A 21,001-nucleotide genomic window follows, 5' to 3' on the forward strand; every position below is an offset into this window, starting at 1 on the left:
AATCTGAAGACACAGAAATTTGGTAGGAAATGATATTTTAACCAAGTAGGATTTATTTTCTGTTGAATACTAAAGAACAGGTTCCATGTAAGGACATGGAACTGATTACAGAGCAGTACCTAAGCATGGTTTGGACCAGCAAACTGGAAGATAAAATAACAGGTAGCTGCCAGAATTCATATACTGTAACAGTAAGAAATGTTGAACTCACAAAGAAGTGTAGTAGTATATATTTAACACTGATACACTTCATTTTTCCGGAGTACTAAAGTAGTGCCAAATCCTGTAGAAGTGCTGACCAAGAAAGTGGGTAGACCAATACATTCAACACAATGCCAATACTAATACAGACCAACAGTGATATGAATGCAGTCTGATGGAGATATGATGTGGCAGAGAGGACACAGGAGCAGAGCGATTATTTCTATTCAGAACCTACCCAGGCAGTTCACTAACAATATTCTGCCGGTGGAACATACACAACTCTTCACTCAGCATTTTAAACTGTAACTTGTATACAAGTAAGTACCAGAAAAAAATCTGCTAGAATGTTTATAGCTTTTATTTCTCACCTGTGATTTTAAAATTCCTACACGATAAGTTTCGAAAAATATATAGTCGTCACTGGTAGTACTAAAAATTTTACACTTGTTCACTTCTAATAGAAATATTTTCATGTAATAAAAAAGACAAAATGTAATTTACCAAAGTTTGCAATTGTATTAGTTCTGCAAAAATAAGTCTGTTCAATTGTGTATTTTTTTATTGCAATTGTGGTGCCAAGCAATAGGACAAGAGGCAATGGGCAGATACTGACACTCAAGAAGTTCCACCTCAATTAATTTCTAAAAAAAAAAAAAAGGCATCTTTTCTCATGTAATCAAAATTTCTCCGTGTGTTCCACTTAGAGCTAGATAAGCAGCTTAGGAGCAATCCCAGCCCACTAAAGTCAGAAGCAGGTTTGTTATCAGCAGAACTGAGATGAAATTATTGCCCACTTGTCAGACAAGCAATGTAAGAACATATTTGCCCTTTGCCTTATAACAGTCAGGTCTTTCAGTCTGGACATTGCTGAAAGTTTTAGCATTTGAGGACAACTGGGTTTTATTTACTTATTCATTAATTTACTATAGACTTCCCAATGGTATGCACACTTCTCTGAGCACATTAACCATGTCTGTAAGCTATTAAAGTCTGGGATCATGTGGATTCTTCTGGAAAGTACATTTGCCTAAGGTGGGCTTCATCAAAAGAAAAACCAGTCAAGAGAGACCTTCACCATGCTTTTAGTGAAGTGATCTGTTTTCTTATGAAATGATAGAGCTGTTACAGATCTAGGCTGCCACTACAAATAGATGGGAGACTGCATACAGGAATAAAGGTTTGCTGTGCAGACCTCACACTCATGACCTCCGCTGACTGATCTCCAATCTATAAAAATTATGTTACATGGTGCTTATACATCCTCAGAGGAAAATTGAATATTTGGGAGGGGAAAAAAAAAGGCAGTTTACCAAACCTCCCCTCTTCCTCTCCCAGGAATTTATAGGAATACAATCCAAACTTGTATGAAATGCAACGTAGTGGCATTAGCTCAGAACAAGAGAAAATCCAATACAGAAATAAGTCATTGTAAAAAGCGTCCACAAGCAAGAACCTCAAACCAAACAATGCATGGAAAGTTTACAAACACAAAAAGCGTTTTAAAGTACCTCAGTAGCTTTGAGGTGACAGATGTTATTCAAACAGCTGTCAAACAGCAACAAGTTTTCACTGGATCCTGACACTGATCCCGATTCGGTCTCTTCCAGGGATAGCAAGTCGATATTGTAAAGAGAATGCACACCCTTCCTTTCTCAGTTTCTCCAAATTTCATCAGCCTGCTTGACTACATACCAAATACGTCACAGTCAGATTTCAGAAGTGCAGATAATAGAATCATGATGTTCTTTCTCATAATTAACTAAACCCAGCTGTCAGTTTAGATTAATAATATTTAATAAATATTTTTATATATGTGAGATAGAGTTTCTGCATGCTGGAGTTTAGGGATAAAGTTTCAGAATTGGATACGGGATGATAATAATCTTCCTCTTTCCTAAATACAGCCCAAATTTCAGGAGCACTGGATATCCACTGTCATATCTTATCTGGAAGCAATAGACTTCTCTTCTAAAATCCTCAAACTTCCCCAGAAATTCCCAACAAAAGAGACAGCCGTCACTTGTCTGACACAAGCACGTGTCAAATGAGGTGTGGAGCTAAGCACAATCCACATGGGCTCTGCAATATGCCAGCATGGGTACTTTGGCACAAAGCTTCTAAACCTGGAGCCTGAGAATGCATCAGGTGCTGCCCCCTCAGACAGCAGCAGCTAGACCCAGTGATGCAGGGAATATTGTCAGTTTTCTGAAGTATAGATTATACACACCACCTGAGAGCAATAGCCCCAGGCTGTATTGAAAGTAATAATTAGAGTGGAATAATATTTTAGAAGTCTCAGATGTATGCTTTTTTGGCCATACATTTATTTTCAAAGGCCCATGGGGACCGCAAGTGGTGCAGATCCAGAAAGAATAAAGTATGAGGGTCACAAGGTATAAGGGAGACAAAAATGATTGCTCTATGGACATTGCTCCAGTAAACAAATTTATAATACATTACCATGTGGCAATTTACTGCTGGGAAGCTGCATCAAAAAATACTCAGCACCATCAGGGCTTCCTACTGAACAATCCCAAATCCATCTACTTATGCAGCACAGATTGGAAGAGTTTGGCATTTCACTCCTGCTGCCTTGTATTCAAACCTATTTGCTAAATAATAGGGCAGACATCTTAATTATGTAGGTCTGTTTTGCTGTAACAAAAGGGGTTTGGTTTTGGGTTGTTCAGGGGGGGTTTTTTGGGGGGAGGGGAGAATCTGTGCAACTCCATTAAAGGTCATGAAATCACACCAGCTGAAGATGTGCCCTTCATTGCAACCACTGACTACAAATAAAGCCTAGAAATGGAGTAACTCCGTGCTAACAAGGCATTTAGCCTACTCTAGCCTGCTTCTTTTGGCAATTTCACTACTGATCTTCTGAAGCCAGGTGTTTTTTATCCACAGCACATATAACTTCACATCCCACTGAGAGGGATGAAATTATTTGAGAGTAAAGAACAATATGAGGGTAATTGCTGCAACCTAGTACAGATTGATAATGATGGGGCACCATGCTCAGTAAAATTTATCTTACAGGGAATGGGAAAGTAGTGTAAGCAATCTGTTATCATTCAGGTCTCAAAAGATTCATTTAAAATGCAAAGACAGGAATTTGTATTTTCCGTACAAACTGGGCTTATCCTCTTCTAATCTACACTATTTAACATACAATTTAATAGATATTCTCATGTCAGTGAATAAGAAAAGTAATATGACAGCTGACCAGATATATACTGGATTTTTATTACTTTTATCTTAGCTTCCCAAGCTTATCAAAAAGATATATGTATCTCAAGTATTTGATATTTTATAACTTTTACATAATACTGATACTCTCACAAATCCCTCTGACTTCTATATATACATAACTAATGAAAAACTATAGCAAAGTATTTGTGAGAGTTAACACATAAAACTTAACCTGAGAAACAAATTAAATAATTTTTAAAATAAAAGTCCAAAATACTGTTCAAAATCTGTTCTGTCATTTGCTCTGAAATACAAACCTCAAACAACAGAATATGCAGAGCTTGTTTGGTACATAGTTTTTGCCTATTATCAACTCTACTCCCAACTAAGTAGCACTGGGACCATGCTTGCTCCCAGTTCTGCAGAATGCACTCTACCAGTATATAGTCAAGTACAATTTTAGACATAGTGTCTATGTCTCATTTACAGGACTTGAAGAACAGGGAGCAATGTGACACACTTTCAGATTTGAAGAACAAAGACTAAGCTTTCTACTGAGAGGATATTTCTCATAAAAGATGCCCTGATCCTTGTCTTACAAAAAGGTTTTATTTCTCAATAGAAAAGTATATTTTAAAACACAATTATTTGCTAAAAGCAATATAAAACTCTCCAGTTTTAATTTCATAAAAGTTTAACAAAACATAAATATTTTTTACCACTTATATTCCTATATATAGACCTTGCATTAACTAATTAAATAGTCAGAGAAATAACAAATCACAAATAAATGGCACACAACTACAAGGTTCAAATTCCATGTCACACTGCACAATCACAGTAAAACAAGGAGCAGCTTAAAATCCTCAGTCACTGGATTCTGCTTTGATCTCTTTACAGTTATGTTCCTCTTCTTTCTGCAATAATGCACCAGTTTCCATGGTCATAGCAGGAAGAAAGTATCTGAAGCTCAGGCACGTTCTCTTCTACCAGAGAACACAGCTCCCCTTCCCGAAAAACGTGGTAATAACGCATGAAGGCCTTTGTATCCAACATGGCATCAGTTTGGTCCCCAACAGACACTGCTGAATCCAAAGCTGAGTCAGTGGAGTCAGTTGTTGAAGTTCTTTTGAAAAGCTTGTTGGCATCAGACTTTCCAGCACCATCTTTATTACAACCACAGCTGCAGTCCCTGTCTTCCACTGAGCCATTTTTAAATGAAGTTTTGTCATCCTTGCTCTGAGCTACATTTTGGTGTCCTCCATTTAAACTTAAATCCTTCAGTGCATCTGTGGCTGGTGACCACTGTGGTTTTTTGAGAGACAGGCTTTCCACGAACACATCATCATCATCTAAACTTTGTTCTTTTAACAGTGCCCTGTGGTGACCTAAATCCAAACTGCAGTGTCGCGAATGCTGAATGGGTACAGTGCTGTTTGCCCATACCCCTTCATGTTTCAGGTCAGTACTGTTTGCCCATACTCCTTCCTGTTTCAGGTGCCTCATTTTATCACTTTGCTTTCTCAGGGCTGATTCATCAAGGGATCTGGAGAAAAACCATGAGCGGAAAGATCTTCCTAGAGCACTGTAAAACCTGTTTTCTTCTTCAGAAATTTTCATGCAGCAGGCTCTGGGTAAGCAATGGCCCATATTGTGGGAATGCTTTGAATCAGTTTCTGGCTGCAAATTGGTTTGGTAGCTGCACTCAGAGATGATGAGCTGTGCAGGGTGTATGTCTTGGCCTTTTGCAGTATGCACAAACTCACCCTTATCTCCAGATTGATTTGATTCTGAAAAATGGCGTGAGCACAAGGCCTTGTTCCATGGAACAAATACATCTTGTTTCTCAAAGTGACGATTCTTTTGTTCCATAGCCCAAACATAAATCATTATCTGGCCTCCAGGTATCAATACCCTTGCCATTTCCTTTATTGCTTTGATTCTTCTTTGTTTAGTTGAGAAATGATGTATCACTGTGAAAAAAAGAAATTTATCGGATATCAGTAAGGACAGGGCATTTTTGTCTTCAACCTGTTCCACATGTTTAATCATTTTAGCTCCTCATTCCACATATCACTTGCTGCAAGTCAGCAACAGCGCTGAATTTATTGGTACTACAATGCAAGTTTACCACAGAATGCTCTCTTTTACGATTATGTTCAATGGATAAAAATAGGAAAATCCCAAAGAAGGAAATTAAACTCATCCCAAAACAGGGATTCAAGAAAACTCAGGCACATAAGGTGGAGGTTTGTGTTTCTCTGCATCTAAAAAAGGTCATAACACCACTAGCTTTCACTTAAAAGCCTGGCCTTTAGGTGAGTTAGGTAGTATCAAGTTTGACTTTAGTTTCTGGCACACTATTCAGACTTACCTTACTTACCTTTCTTACCTTGAAAATAGAAAATCTTTTCACCATGTAATAAATACAGCAAAATGTAATATCAGTAAAAAGATACTTTGTACTTTTATATCAGCATACTTTCAAAGAGCTAGTGAGAAAATTTAGACAAATATTTCCATTGTTTTAATTTTGTAAAATTAGATTTCATTTTTGTAAAAAAGAATGTCTACATGTCTGAGCATGATGATTTTTTTACATTATGTTATGCTATTAAAAATAAAAAGTCAAATTCAAAATAAAACTATTGATCACTTTATTTGGATTTTCTTTCCAGGATAATTTCCACATTTTCAGGTTTCATTCTAATGTGAAATGAAGCTATATTTCAAGATTTCTACATTATTTCTATCTTCCTATTCACCTGGAATAGGAAGGAGCCATTTTTAACAGTCAGAGAATAGCTAAGACAACTGTTTTCTCTCTAAAGACAACTATTTTCTCTCTAAACTCTCAGAAGCATTAATTCCTACTGCACTTGGACACACTGGTCATGCTGTTCTATATGTCATCAGTATTAGATTTGATTCAATCAATGATGTAAAGAGGACTGATTCCATAATTTGTTTCAAGTAGAGTTGGAGAGCCACTTCTACGTGCAAAACATTCAACATACTCATGTAACAGCATATAATAATAGTATATGTTCTTAGCTGAAGACATCTCCATACATTCAGAAAATTTAGATTATCTTTATATGTGCCGCTTGACAGTACCCAATTCTACTAGTGGAAATAGTGTTATTTCAACATTGCAGTTATGAACAGCGAGTCCAAGTAGCCCTGTCTTTATTCAAAACTCATTAAATTACCAAGGGGAAAAAAATATAGCTTTATTACCACACGCCAAGAAAAGTATTCTTGGCAATTGATATTAACTAGGCTCTCACAAGCTGCTGAGAACACAAAATAGCCAACTCTGAGAAGGGTTGCCCGTGGACATTGTTTGTTTCCAGGTACTCCTCACTCTGGTCATTTTTTTCTCAAATTTTGAAAAAAAAAGTTTAAAAAATTCAATTGTTTGCACAGTGTGGGGAGAAAGAAACTGATCTGTTCTCTCATACTGAAGTTAGGCCATATGTCACTACAGATCCTCCTGCAAAATTTTATCAAAACTGACAGAGATAGCATAAGCACACAAGCTTAGTTTACCAGAAAGAAGTGTCAATCAACCAACAGAATCTGTGCAAGATCTATCTGAGCAATTAATTTAATGGTTTAAATATTCTTCCTGGTTAAAATCATAGAATCACTTTGATGGTTCTGCAGAAAAAGAAATCCTATAAACATTATTATACCAGCAAAGCCAATAAGTGTACGTGATTACATACATAAATACTTGTTTTTCTCTATAATGGGATGAAAACCATTTTATTTAGAATTAGATGGACACAGGCATACCATGTCTCTGTTCAAGAGGGGTTAAAATCCATTATTGTTAAATGCACTGAAATAGCATGTGAACTTTTAAACTTGTCATGCTTATAACTGATATAAACACTAGATAGGTATGCTATCCTTCAAAGTCAGCTGATCTGATAGCCCTGAAAATATGCTACAAGACCTAAAATTTGGGGAGGGTTCACTGGTTAACTAGCCAACATGAAAGCAAAGTAATATCACTACTGCTTGCATATTAGTCACTGTTCCTTTCCATCTGCATATGTGAAAAATAAATTTTAAAATACATTTCTATCACATTGCAAATAGTTTGTTGATTGCTATCAATAATAATTATCATACTTTATATTTTTGCTGATACATTGAAAAACCCTAAAAGAAGTTCAAACAAGAACTACAGCTAAAAACGTAGACTGTAATTGGGTAATCTATTTTTCCTCTACACTTTGCAACTTATACTTCTCAAATTATGAGCAATATTTTCAAAAAGAGAGGTCAGAGGAGTTAAGATGCTGAGATGCTTCACTTATTTAAGACAACAGTGCTTGTATGGCTCTCTTATTTCATGAATAAGAGAAATCGGAATTCATAACACATAATAGTTAACATGAGTTTCAAGTTCTGCTACAGAGAAAGCTTTTATTTCAATGCATTTGCTGATTAAAACAGAACCTATGGAGGAACCAAGAGTTTATCTTGACCACCTAATCTGTTTAAACTGCAAGCAGCCATGTTTATATTAGTTTTCACTTGTTTAAAATGCATGCTGGAAGGAAATCTTTTCTCCACAGGGTGAACAAGACCACATATAAACAAACAAATGATCCACATATTTCTTTGGCCAACAGCGCCTCTATGCAATGGAATTTTTTTTCATGTTTACTACATTCATTTCAGTTATATTTGCTGTGATTCCAAAAGAACTTTCAAAACAATTAACTGAAATTAAGCCACATGGAAAGAAAAGAACCCTCATAATTTCTCATTTGCTGTGGGTCAGAATGCATGTATGTTGTCTTACCTCCAATGGAAATGACTGCATTGAAGCACTGGTCCCTAAAGGGAAGGTTAAGGTTGTCACACACCAGAACTTCATCATCTTTCTTCCTTGCAATCTCTACCAATGCTTCACAGTAATCACAGCCGAGATTATACACTTGACTGTTGACACTGAGATACTTTCCAGTTCCACAGCCTAAAGAAAAGAATACTAGATCAGAAGTCCTATATTCCAAACATTTGCTATCCCTCCCAAAGCAGGGAAAATAATGTGAGGGCTTTCCTAATCCTAAGGTTTCCTAGAAAACAAAATGAGGGCTTGTGCCTACTAGCCTAACTGCTGCGGAGTTCATTTGGACTGTTTGAAATTATATGTTCACACCATTAGGATTGTAACAGTACCAACATCACCAACAAAAATACTCATTACACAGCCCTGTATAATAGCAGGCTATTTGTATTTCTGTGGGGAATTAAGGATAAGTTCAGGTGGGAGGAGGAGGCAGTAGTTCTCTGTGGCCTCTGTGGCCACTATTGCACATCTTAGAGAAACAAAACAACCATGCTGCTTCACACTGAGCCTTTATATAGCCTCATATCCTGCTTCCAACAACGAGCATAAATGGACGTCCAGGAGAGGGTAAGAAAAAGGTAAGCATTACGGCCCTTTTCCTCAATACCCTTCCAGCTTCCAGTTACTTTCTGTTCAGGGGATTTCCTGAAGCCAGTGTGTTTCGTTTTCTTAGTGACCTGTAATAGATCTCTTTTCCAAGTCCTTCCCTACTCTTCGCTAAACCTCACAAAGTACCTCTCCAGTGCATCTCATTTCTCTCCAAGAAGTCCTAAACCACAGATGCCACTGACACAAGTCAGAAAGGAAAATTTTAACTTCAGATGTAGACTTGAAAAATAACTGTAAATCATAAAAATTCCCGCCATGTTGCAGGCACATCCTCTTTCTGTCTTTGTGCCAATGCACTTTAACAGATGCAAATGTAATGAACTGTTCTAGAATGTCTTCCACCTAAAAGTCTGTCTTCTCAAGGACTGTGCTGTACTAAATGGAAATCTTGCAGAGTGTTTCTCAGTGCCGTATGCTTAACAGGCACTTTTCAAAATTGTATTAGGAATCATTCACTGCAGTTCTAGATCAGTAGTGAAGAATAATTTCTGAAAGTTGACAGCCAAGCAACGGGGTAGCAGCCTGGCAAAGAGAATCATCTCAGTATTGGAAATTCAATTTAAAGGCCTGGAGTTATCTTTAGAAACATCACTGTTTCTTGCAGCACTGCTGCTCTCAGTGATGTTAATGTGCACCATTATCTAGAGAGACAGCACAGGAATTGTTGTGGAACAGAACAACACTTCAGTGGTGAAAAAGAGCATACTTCTAAGCTAAAAGCAAGTGCTATTTTTTGAAGTAACATTTGAGATAAATGGAAAACATTAATATTGCTAATGAAGTTCAAGAAATATATGCAATAAAACATGAAGCCTGGCATGTTAGTTAGAAAACTAAGTTAGTTTTAAAAATTCGTATGAAGTATTATTCATTACCATGTTTGCACAGGAACATATTTATTCAACCATACATTAATTTAGAAGATTCAGTTGCTTAATACATGGATTTTGGTAAAGTGCTTTTTAATCACAGGGAGTTTTCAGAAGTGGAGGGTCCTCCCTGCAATGAAACTAAATAGTCTTAATAATCCCAGTATTCTAAAAATCTGCATTTGCCAGAGATTCACTTTTGAATGAATCATCAGGAGGGTGAATTCCTTCATGAAGCTAACAATGGCCAAGCTATTGTCATTTATTTTGCTGAATGAAAAATAATAAGGCAATTAGACAAGATGATATTTTAATAAAAGGTGGTATTAAACTGAAAAGGAAATTATCAGTTTAAGATCTCATTTTGAAAATTTTAGTGCCACTAGGCACTAGTGCTTCTTTAGTGCCACTCCTCCCTGAATACATACTAAAAATAAACACAATAGTCAGATTCCTGTAGATGTTAATAAACCTCATAAAAGGAGATACCTTGTGTCCTTGTGTGCCTTAATGAGAATATTCTTATTGGCAAATATAAGCATCTACCTTCTCTCCAGATGAGACTGTTAACAGGCTGACCTTATGCTTTCAGCAATCACCGCGATACCTGCTGATAAAGCCTCAAAGAACTTCAGCTAAGCTTCAAATGACTTCTATTGAGATGACAACAATTTTGGCCGAGAAATATCAGTTTAAGCTGACTGTTGAATGAGTGTATGCCACTAGGATGTTTCCTGAGATTATTAGTGAAAATGGTGCAGACAGTAGCAGGAGAACTACATACTACCTATTGATTATGGCCTAAAGCTTACACAAATAAGACAGATACGTATTTTATTGAGTACATTTGTTAAACCTTGCTGTGTAAAAGCATTTTATTAGTTTAAACAGTGAGGAAAATACAACGGAGCAAAAGAGCATCTGTTTTGCAATGATGTGCTGTATAGGACCGAAGTCATAACGCATGGAAAGGAAACACTCCAGCACCTGGAAACCCCTAAAAAGTCTCTAAGAGAAACAGAAAATCAAGGTATAAATCAAACATGTAGGGAAGACAGCACCATAGAAAGAAAACAAGGTTTTCGTGTCTGTATTTAGGATCATAGGGAGATTCTGAGATCATAACTTTTTTTAAATTTTTTTAGTAGAAATCACATCAGAAGATTTCTCTTAATATAAAGCCTTGCTGGGAGGAGCTTTAGAACAAATGAAAAGCAATAAACTGCAGACCAGTAGTACATAAACCAAGAGATCTTAAGAAACTGAAATATGAAATAATTAGCTATTAACATAATTTTTTTTAAAGGGCTCCAGGGGAATGACAGATCATTAAGCCTATGGGGAAACTGATAAATTAAGGCTTAGCTCAGCAAAAATAAGGGCAAAAATTATTAACTCTCTACCTGATACACTGCCAAAAAATTAAAACAAGTGGTATATGGCATCTAGTAGGGGTTTAAAAACAATTTAAAACCAAATCTAAACAGGTTTTAAAAGCAGTTGATCTGAAGGTACATATGACTAACATATAAACAAATAAAGCTTATAAAGAATCTTTCATGCCATCTGAAAGAACGGCTTACCAATATCAACAACAAGACTGCCAGGCTTTTGTTCCAGCAGGAAGTTCCGAACACGAGGCCATGCTTTGCTCTGTAAATCACTAAAGTAGGCAGCTGTATTTTCATATACACTGTGCACATGCTGCTTTTCTAGCTGGGTAGCCTCATGTTCCATCCTGAAAACATAATGAAGATTATGCACAACAAAATGTAAACTGTTGCAGCATACATTTTACATTTTATAGGCATGCATAATTCAGGATCTTGTAAGGATCTGATTTTATTTCATGGAAGTCAAGAAAAAAATGTGAATGTATCATCTTGCTTGAGCATGGTATAACTGCACGTGCCCATTCAATCATATGCACATTCTCAAGTTCACCAAAAGCTTATTTGGCGCAAAAGGGAGCCTGTATTCAGCAGAAGTACAGAATGATTCTAGAATCACAGAATCATTTTGGTAGGAAAGACCTTTATGATCATCAGTCCAACCAATTAAGAACAGGATGCTACAACCCAGCTTTTCATTTGTTGCTAATGTGAGTAGGTCGGCAAACTATTAGTGTGTTACCTGAAATATAGCCTGGTCCCTGAAACCAAAGCCCCCAAATCACACATAAATTATCTGTGGTTTATCAACCCTCTAGAAGTGATTAATTGGCTAAAATTTTTCAGCAACAAAACAAGGATTTCCCTACTCCCACTCCACTATCTTAATTCCTTAGCAAAGTATTTTATTTTAGTGATTCATTTGAAAAGTAGTATCTTCTTAAACGTTTAATATTACTTCTAAGCTCATATAAAATAAGTGGATACAGATACTGAATCCTTTCATACAGAATCTTACATCTTCCTTAATATATCCCCTCATGCAAGTACCAACCAGGTCAGGCTTTAACATCTGATGGAGGCTGATGGGATTACATTTCAAAGTGCTAAGACATTCTTCAAACTAATTCAAACTGCCTGTTTATTTGGGAAATATTCCTTCCCATTATTAAAACAGGATTTACTCAATTGTCCAACTACTCAACAGAGATGAAAGCCTGTTTGCAAATTTATTACAAGAAACTAAGCAATATAATCAAGATGAAATTATAAAAGTAAATCCTTTGACTTCATTCGAAAATGTCAAAAGCAAAGACTTTAATGTGCTTTTCTTGATTTTCAAATAATATAGATTTTGGAATCATAATAAAAAGGTTTCTTTCTGTCTCTTTAACTATTGAAATATATTATTATGGTAAAATAGATGACAATATATGAGAAAAGATGAGCTATGTGAGAAAAAAATTAATTATTTAAAAATATAATAAATAATGTTAGCTCTCCAAAACACGTCCTACAAACATTATCTTTTTAATTTTAAAAATGGGAGTTAATCTCAGTGATTGAAAAAACAATTAACATAGTTCAAATTAAGTGTGTGAATGCTAACAGAATAGTACGTAAGACAATCTGTTTCACTGGCTTTATATACTCTGCTATGTAAGGGGTTGGGCCAAATTGTTAACAATTGTCACAGTCTGTTCTGACTCTAGTATCTATAAATATCGCTCTTCAGAACATTTATCTTGAATTTTTTCACAATCCTTACTTTCTTTTTTCTCCACAATCCATAATTTTCTTTTATAATGCACTAACTCTCCTTTTACTAAGTGAATATACATAAAAATTAAATTCAATAACAGTATAGTACATTCCTAATAGACACATTTTCAGTGTCATTGAAGCATGTAAAACTAACAGACTGAACACCAGAAGTAGACAGGATTGCAACACAGACTTCTAATTATATTACACGTGCCAGAAGTTACTCAATCAGAACTTTTTCCAGAATGCCATTTCAAGTCATGTTGTCAAATAGAATGGGTTAGTTGCAGTGATTTCAAATAAGTATTCCTTACAGTCAAAAGCCCACTCTTTTTTTCTTATTTGACCCTTAAATAAAACAAATTGAGTGTTTCATGTCTCCAGCTATCTGTCTTCTCTGCTTCAAAACATACTCTATTTTGTTGTTCAACTGCCTAGGAATCCTCTCTATATAAGTAGTAATTCCAAAGACTAATAATCATTTCTTTTCTTTTGTTGTCTGATAAGCTCCTTGCTCTAGTTTACATTTCATGTTTAGTTACAATGTGGTTCAGTGCATCTGAGTGCTTTCTTTTATCTTTCCACTTGAAGCTTTTTGTTCAATCTTTGCAGTTCTTAAAAAAAACAGAAAAAGGAGAATGTTTTCAACCATTCATCCTGTATTCCAAATGTTCTCTGAACTGAAGGTTAATTTGACTATTTTAGATAAACAAAAGAGCCAACTTGGACTTGACTTAGAAGATGGCAAGAATTTTCCCACTGATATAATGTTATGTTATACTTTTCCTAAAATGTCTTCATTGAATTCTTATGCAGGCTTAGTTTCCTATTGAATCACAAGAACATTAAGTTTTTCCTTTAACTTTCTCATTCACTGGGATTGGCACTGAATCTTCTGCTACAAGGAGCATGCTGGAGACTTCCACAACACTACATAAAAGGTTATTATTTTTATATATACTTAATAAATATTGCCAAGAAAATAATTTGGTTATAATCTTAGAATAACAGTAATATACTAAAATACAAAATGCACCATTTTGTAACATTTTCCATTCCTGATGACGGTTTATATTTTGCAGTTAATTAAGACACATGTGGAAATTAGACTTGCCAGTTTGACTTTCCAGTCAAGATCCATAACACTATCGGGTTTTACTTTACAGCATGGCAGGGAAATATCCTAGCAATTAACCTCTTCATTTCAAGGTTTACAGAAGGCAAGAAATCTGTGTAGTCTGCCCAGACCTGCAGCTGTACCACTTTCACACAAGTCTACAGTCACCAAAAATACCCAGAAACCTAGACCCGTGTAACTTAACAAGCCAATCTCAATGCCTCTATTTCTTTTTCTAACAAAAACAACCATTACAACTTCTTTGCCTTGAAAGTACCAGGCAGTGCCTCTGTTGCACATGAATTGTAGAAAATGTTCATTTCATCCAACTTCTGGGTTGTAACCTCTAGGATAATTAGAAAGTCAGTTTTGCAAAGTAGGTAATGAAAATCCAAGGTACCCAGAAATCCCACTGCTTCAGCATCTGCTCCAGTTCTCATTTAAGCTACCCAGAAGCTGTTCAGTAAGACCAGTAAAGAGGAGCAGAAGGTGGTAGTTATGGGCACACCTTCCCCATGCTCAATTCTTCTCTTGCCCTTATGCTCCTGTCAAAGAGCTCACACAGAGACATGGAGCAGAGTAGGGTGTATGCAGTAAATTGGCACCCAGCTGTTCAGTCACTGCAGCAAGTCTTGCCAAGTCCCCAAAACATGAATGCAGCTCAACAAATGCCAGCCTCCTGCAAACAAGGAGTTTGGAAAAAAACTGAAGAGCAGCATTCTCTTCCCTTTCAGTGCTTCCTGGTTATCATGATTCGTTCAAGAGACTACAACAGGCCCTTGTTGCAGCTGATCTATTAAATGAGAAAACTGGATGAAAATTGCAGTGTCATTTCTGCTGAATTTGTGGGGAAATGGATCACCAGTACATCACATGTGACTGTGGTACATGAACAAACTGAAAGTAAATAGGCTATAGTCCATTCACTCTTTCCTACACTGCCGTAAAAAACCATATATATACAAACTGAAATGTAGCAGCTTCCCAGGAGGTAAAAAAAACTGTACAAACATAATATATATTTTCATAGCTATGTATCTCTCTGAAAGTTCTCTGACTCTGTAATCTAATTTCTTCCTTTTCTATTAACATTTTGCAACCTTTAAGATAACTAACTTTTCAAGGATATTGCTTTAATAAAAGTCATGTTGCTTGGATATTTTCTATCACCACCAAATACATTTAAGCAAGTGACCTTGAAAAGAAGACAACCAAAATTAATAACTCCCATTTCCAACATTTTTAAAAAATCAGGTTTGGTTTTGTGGGTTTTTTGGGGGGGAGGGAGAGTGTGTTCAGACTTTTTTTTGTTGGTTTTGAAAGTGTCTAATTTACAATTTTCACTAACTGTGTTAAATACTTTATCCTCAAGAGGACAAATTATTTGTTGGCTCCCAGATGCCTGACAAAGAAGCAGAGGAGGTAGAGTTCTGTCCAAAATCTCTGCCTCTACCACAGTCTACCTCTGCAGTTCTGAATCCTCCTCATTTACCTCAAATTATCCCCTCTCAGTCACCTATGATTTTTATCTTCCATCTTCTTTTCATCTTTTCCATCTTCCTCCATCTACCTCAGCATGTGCTATGTCAGCACCACTATTTTAATCTGATGTTCAATACTGTGAAGTCTTGACCTGGCTCATGTTCAGTTCCTCCTTGCCTCTATTTCCAGGCCAAACGCAATACCTGGAATATGTTGGAAAGGTTTTGTCAATGGCCTTTTGGAAGCACCCTGTGATTTTCAGAGTAGTCATCAAATCTTGCATTGCTCCTATTTGTCTTGAAATCAATTGCTCTTGATTAATTTCAGCCACAGGCTTTCCTTATCTTCTTTCTTGCAACTGCCAATTTTCTCTAACCCTTTGATGAGCAGCAGGAATTCACTCAACTTAGTGAGTCAGATGTGCAAGACTTCAGCCTATTAATGAGGGCCCCTCTTAGTTACACTCTCCACACACTGATGGGAATTCTTAATATCATTTTGGATAAGGACCCCTGCTTCAAAGATCTAGGAAATTCAGCTCAGTTGTGTCTCTCTTTGTTGCCACAGCAACATAAATCTTGATTACGCATGCAACTCCAGCTATGGATGCAATAACCTAATTAATCGCTGGCCTTAAATAAAACAGTATAAACCACAAGGGCCAAGTCTACATCAATACCCTGCTCTCAGTAATAACATGTGCACCTATACCATGTACACCTAATTAAAAGTGGGGCAGTCCAATTTGCATTCTCTCCCTTCATCTGCAGAACAGGAAGAACTACCTATTCAATGAGAAATGCTTCCAGTTTACTTTCCAGACTTACCAGTCTTTTCATTCAAATGGAAGTAGCCATGGAAAACTAGGTGTACAGCCCTAATAGTCACCTACAAATCACAGTATTTTTTTCCACACGAAGACAAAAATCCAATCCATGTCCAACAGCAAAACCTCACTGCAGCCCTTCTCAAAAACAAATCCAAGATTTCTTTATCAGAAGGAGTGATTTCATTAGTGTTGGTAACAACTTGGTCTACGCTGATATATTAAATGGCTTCCAATATGAACCATTTCGCTATACAGAACAGCTATATTAGTAAATAAAGGATAATGAAACAAAATAATAGGAATGCTGCCATGAATAGTTAAATTAGCTGCAATGAAAGTTTACCAAGAGGATACAAAAGGGGATGATTTGCTTACATAAGGCTGACAACTCTGGTAATTAATTTCAACCATGTGTGAACCTTATCGTCCCATTAAAATGCACAGCCTGAAATCAGAGCAAGGAGAACTCCATGCAGCATATCTAAAACCTTTCTGAGTAGAAGTACTGATTCAACACCCCTCCTCCAGTAAAATTTGGGAAAATCTCGAAGTGAAAAATAAACAGCTAGGACACATTTGACAAGAACCAGTGTTAGTTGAGACACTCACTCTGAAACAAGCATTTTAAAGTAATTTCCTTCACTGAAATAAAGTCACTATCACTGTATTTTTTCTTACTAAAAATAGATGGAACCTTATCCTAATGAAACATTGAAAGGACTGCAAGATTTCTTGCAAAATCTTGGAAAAGAAAAGATTATGGTTCAAGCTCTTGTTACTCAAAATTGCAAACATTCACTGTCACATTCATATTTTTTTTAGCTTTATTTTTCAATTCAGACAAAATCTAGTACTATTCACTGCATATTCTTGGATCAGCTAATCATTTAATATTCCCCTTGCTGTTGTACATTTAGGGTCATAGTCTATGTAGCTGAAATGCTGCACTGTAAACATTTATTTCAGTTTAGTACATAAGATTCATTTCATTAGATTTATTTCAGTTAAGTACATAAACTCAATTCTGTAGATAGGAAACATTCTGCTAAATGACAATGCAAAAACATGGACCCTTGGCCATTAAAAAACCCTGAAAGGAGGAGCATACTCATGCAGAAGTTTCACAATCCCTCTAACTGTGTTCATCTTTACTATCACATCAAAACTCACAAATCAGCTCCCAGAAGACAGTCTCTTCCTACTGGAGTCCCACAGAGTCAAAAATCCATGGTGCTAGATGGGCACTGATGTGCATCTTCAGATCCTGCACAGAAACACTCTGTACAGACATCAGAGAAGGGAGGACTAGGAAAAATTTGGCCTATTAAGCAGGAAGGAAAATCCAATAATAAGTGGTGCTGAGAAAAGCAAAGTGTTTAGGTTCTTCTTCTTCACTATTCATGCTAATTGGCACCAAATGTTACTATATCAGTGATAAAGGGACAAGAACTTAGATAAAGAATAGGTTGGGGCTTTTAAAATAAGTTAAGGGTTTTCAAAACGACTAGGCTTATAACCAGTACTTAAGTAATTGATTGCACTGGTCTCAGATTAGCCAGTCTCAGAGCCATAAGAAATTAGTTTTGAGAAACCACGGGCAACATGTACAATCCCTGGTCTTATGATATTCTAGTAAACAAATTAGGGACAGTTGGTTTAGATGAAATACAGTAGAAAGTTTGGTACCATTTGAAAGAGGATATTTAGTTTGTAGTTACTAAAATTCACTATCACACCGGAAGGATACCCTGAGCAAGGATATGCTTTGGACACTCCTCAATAATTTCTTTGTATGATGGATTAGAGAGTAGGATTATACCTACAGATGGACCAAACCATCAGAGTTCAAATGCACTGGATAATGGTATCAGAATTCAAGTGTTTAAACAGATCAAAAGAGAAAAAAGCAAAGCATTACTTTTAGATAAGAATAACCAACATCACAAAGACTAAAGGAGGCAGGATGGGATGACTGGCAGCAGTTCTACATAGAGAAGTGGATCTGGGTGCTATAACATTTCACAGATTTGACACCATACATGCTATGGTGTTATGGTGGTTTTTGCAATATACTGTTGCAAGAAAAAAAAAAAAGAGGATCAGCACACAGAAACAGGGCAGATCCTTGCAAGTTACATAAAACTGTTGTTCTACAGTCAGCACTGCTGGCGTATCAGTTTGAGCATTATGTTCAATTTCAAGCAGGAATATTACAGAAAAGAACAATTTATCAGATTGTGTATCTCTAAGAGATCAGAAATCAAGTAAACCTCTGGGAAAGAAATACGTTTCAAAATGTTTGTCCAGGATGAGAGAGGACCCTCTTCTCATACAAGAAGGGCTGCAGCAAAGTGGGAGGGAAAAACTTGTTTTCCAAAATTGAAGGGTAGACAAAAGATAGTAGGTTTAAACTACTGCAAGGAAGACAGACGTAAGGCATTTTAAACATAAGAAGAAGGACAGAAAAGCACTGAAAATGACTGTAGACTTGTATCAATGGGATCTTAAAAACATAAGTCAGTTAAGCACCTGTCAGGAAATACTCTGTGCCCTGCATCAGTATCGCAAAGCCTCTGGCCATGTCCCCCCTACCCATACACTTTAAATGCAGCTATTTTCCTTCCTTGGTCACTGTATCTCTCAAATATTTGTAAACAGTTATCTTGTCTTCTCTCCTTATTTACCAGCAGTTAAGCAAGCATTAAATATTTAGTAATTTTTATCCTCCCTGATGAATCAGTCAAGGTGGTCTTTTACAAAGTATTGTTGTCATTCTCTGTGTCCTCTCCATATGTCTTCATTCTTCATGCCAAAATATATTCACAGGAATACTTGATTCCTGAATGTCATCCTACAGTTCTGGAATTATAGTTTTCTAAATTTCTTCTGTTTCTTCAGACTCAGGGTTTGCATTTAGAGTATTATTTTCAATTGGATTAGTTTAAATTTATGCAGTATAATTCTTCTTTTTTTTTCCACTCATTTTTGTTGGTGCTTATGTGGTACTTCATCTAATATACAAAGCCTTCCCAATTAAAACAATTTACAAACTGACTTAGGTAAGACATTCAATTACTTGAAAACACATCTTCTGCTGAAATCTTAGTGACAGAAAAGATAAGCAGCACGTTATCAAGTAGAATCCCAAATTGAGGCTATTAATGGTTACCTTTGATCCCAAGATGAAACATAAAATGTTGCAGAATCAATTACAGTAATTACAGAACTGCTAAGTGGTTTCTCTTGGTACATCTCATAAACTACTCTTGATTATCACAAGCTTATTACATCCGAACATATAATTTCCTATCTTAAAATATTCATATACAAATGTATTCAGTGTTCAGCATACTCACCAAACACAGTTTCAAAAGAAGGACAGATCTTGTGGCAGTGTTAGGTATTAAATTAACCCAAGTAGATGACCACCAGAATGAGAGCAAAGACAGTATTACATTTTTGTTATCCTACAAAACTAAAAAATCTGAGAGATAAGCTTTTTTTTTTAATTGTTATTTATAGGAAGTCATTTATTTACATTTGGTTTCTTGAAAAAGTAAAGGTGTCTCATATGTCTTTGAGGCTAGTGCTCAAAGACAAAAGGTTATCTTAAGCACTTTAACAGTAATTGGGTGCTTACGTAGCTGACAAAGGCTTCTGCAGATACAAAAGTAATCCTATCAGGATTCAGAGTAGACACAGAAAAACTGCATTATGTTGTCACTAAAAGGTTGAGGTGTAACCCTCCATGAAGTGCCTGGCCACTGTCACCGACACAGGTTCTTCCAGTTGTAGCTGTAGTAGACTAAGCAGTGTGAAGGCCTAGTGGTCCTGTAGTCAAAATCCCTAGAAAGGATCCTTGGTGTTTATAAATCACCAGAGCTTCATTGAAAGACTGTTTCATTTTAAATGCTTTGTAGTATGAGTGATACCTTTTTACATAACTTGGCATCTCTAAGCCTTCTATTTTAAGGCTAAGAAAGGACTTTACACAATGCAATTTTTCCTGATCAGCATGGAAAGGAAAAGCTCTGAGGGAGCTGAAATTTCATTTAAACACTACTAAAGTTCTCCATTTGGAAAATATTTTAATATTTATTTACTGTGGTCTTTTTAGGTATATTTTCTTTTCCTTAAAATCAGTGTTTTCCAGGAAACTATTGTATGATGGGGAACAAGAGTTGACGCCTACAAAAATCATTATCTGGAGCATCAAAATAAATATTTTCTTAGAAGAAATTTGGGCCACAAGTAATTAATTTTTCCAAAATTACTGCATGCTAACATTTTCTTCAAAACGGAATATTTTTCAACAGTAAACCACAAACCAAGTTATACAATGCCTTTGGTCCAACTGTGTTCTTTTGAAATTTTTCTGAGGAAAAAATCAGGCAGGATTCAGTGTCATATGAGTTTTAGTCAGCTACATAAAGCCTGGCTATGACAGAGTTAGACTTTTTTCTCCTAGTAATTCAGTTGATATTTCTGCTTCCATTTATGAAGATACATACATAATTTTTGAAGTACCAGTGTCTTTACTTTTGAGCAATTTTAAACCAAAGGACTTTGTTTTTTCATTCTAAAATTATTTTATAAGCATATGGAAGTCTAAAGTATTTTTTCAATCTCTTTAATCTTCATAAATCTAAGCGACATGTGGCCCTCAAGACA

General features: G+C 36.1%; 1 protein-coding gene across 4 annotated transcripts in view; it reads right to left on the reverse strand.

Moving 5' to 3' along the window:
- Window positions 1–30: 30 nt before the first annotated feature.
- The window catches only part of TRMT9B (tRNA methyltransferase 9B (putative)), a 123,157-nt gene continuing 102,186 nt past the window's right edge, over window positions 31–21,001 (reverse strand). For all 4 annotated transcript variants that reach the window (XM_064652827.1, XM_064652825.1, XM_064652826.1 and 1 more), the window contains 3 exons: window positions 11,331–11,485; window positions 8,219–8,392; window positions 31–5,369 (listed from right to left, as the gene is read on the reverse strand). In XM_064652827.1, the coding sequence (XP_064508897.1) occupies window positions 4,297–5,369; window positions 8,219–8,392; window positions 11,331–11,484 (1,401 nt within the window). In that variant the 5' untranslated portion in view covers window position 11,485 and the 3' untranslated portion in view covers window positions 31–4,296. The remainder of the gene's footprint in view (window positions 5,370–8,218; window positions 8,393–11,330; window positions 11,486–21,001) is intronic.

This window comes from Pseudopipra pipra, chromosome 4 (assembly GCF_036250125.1).
Source record: "Pseudopipra pipra isolate bDixPip1 chromosome 4, bDixPip1.hap1, whole genome shotgun sequence".
Lineage (NCBI taxonomy): Eukaryota > Metazoa > Chordata > Aves > Passeriformes > Pipridae > Pseudopipra > Pseudopipra pipra.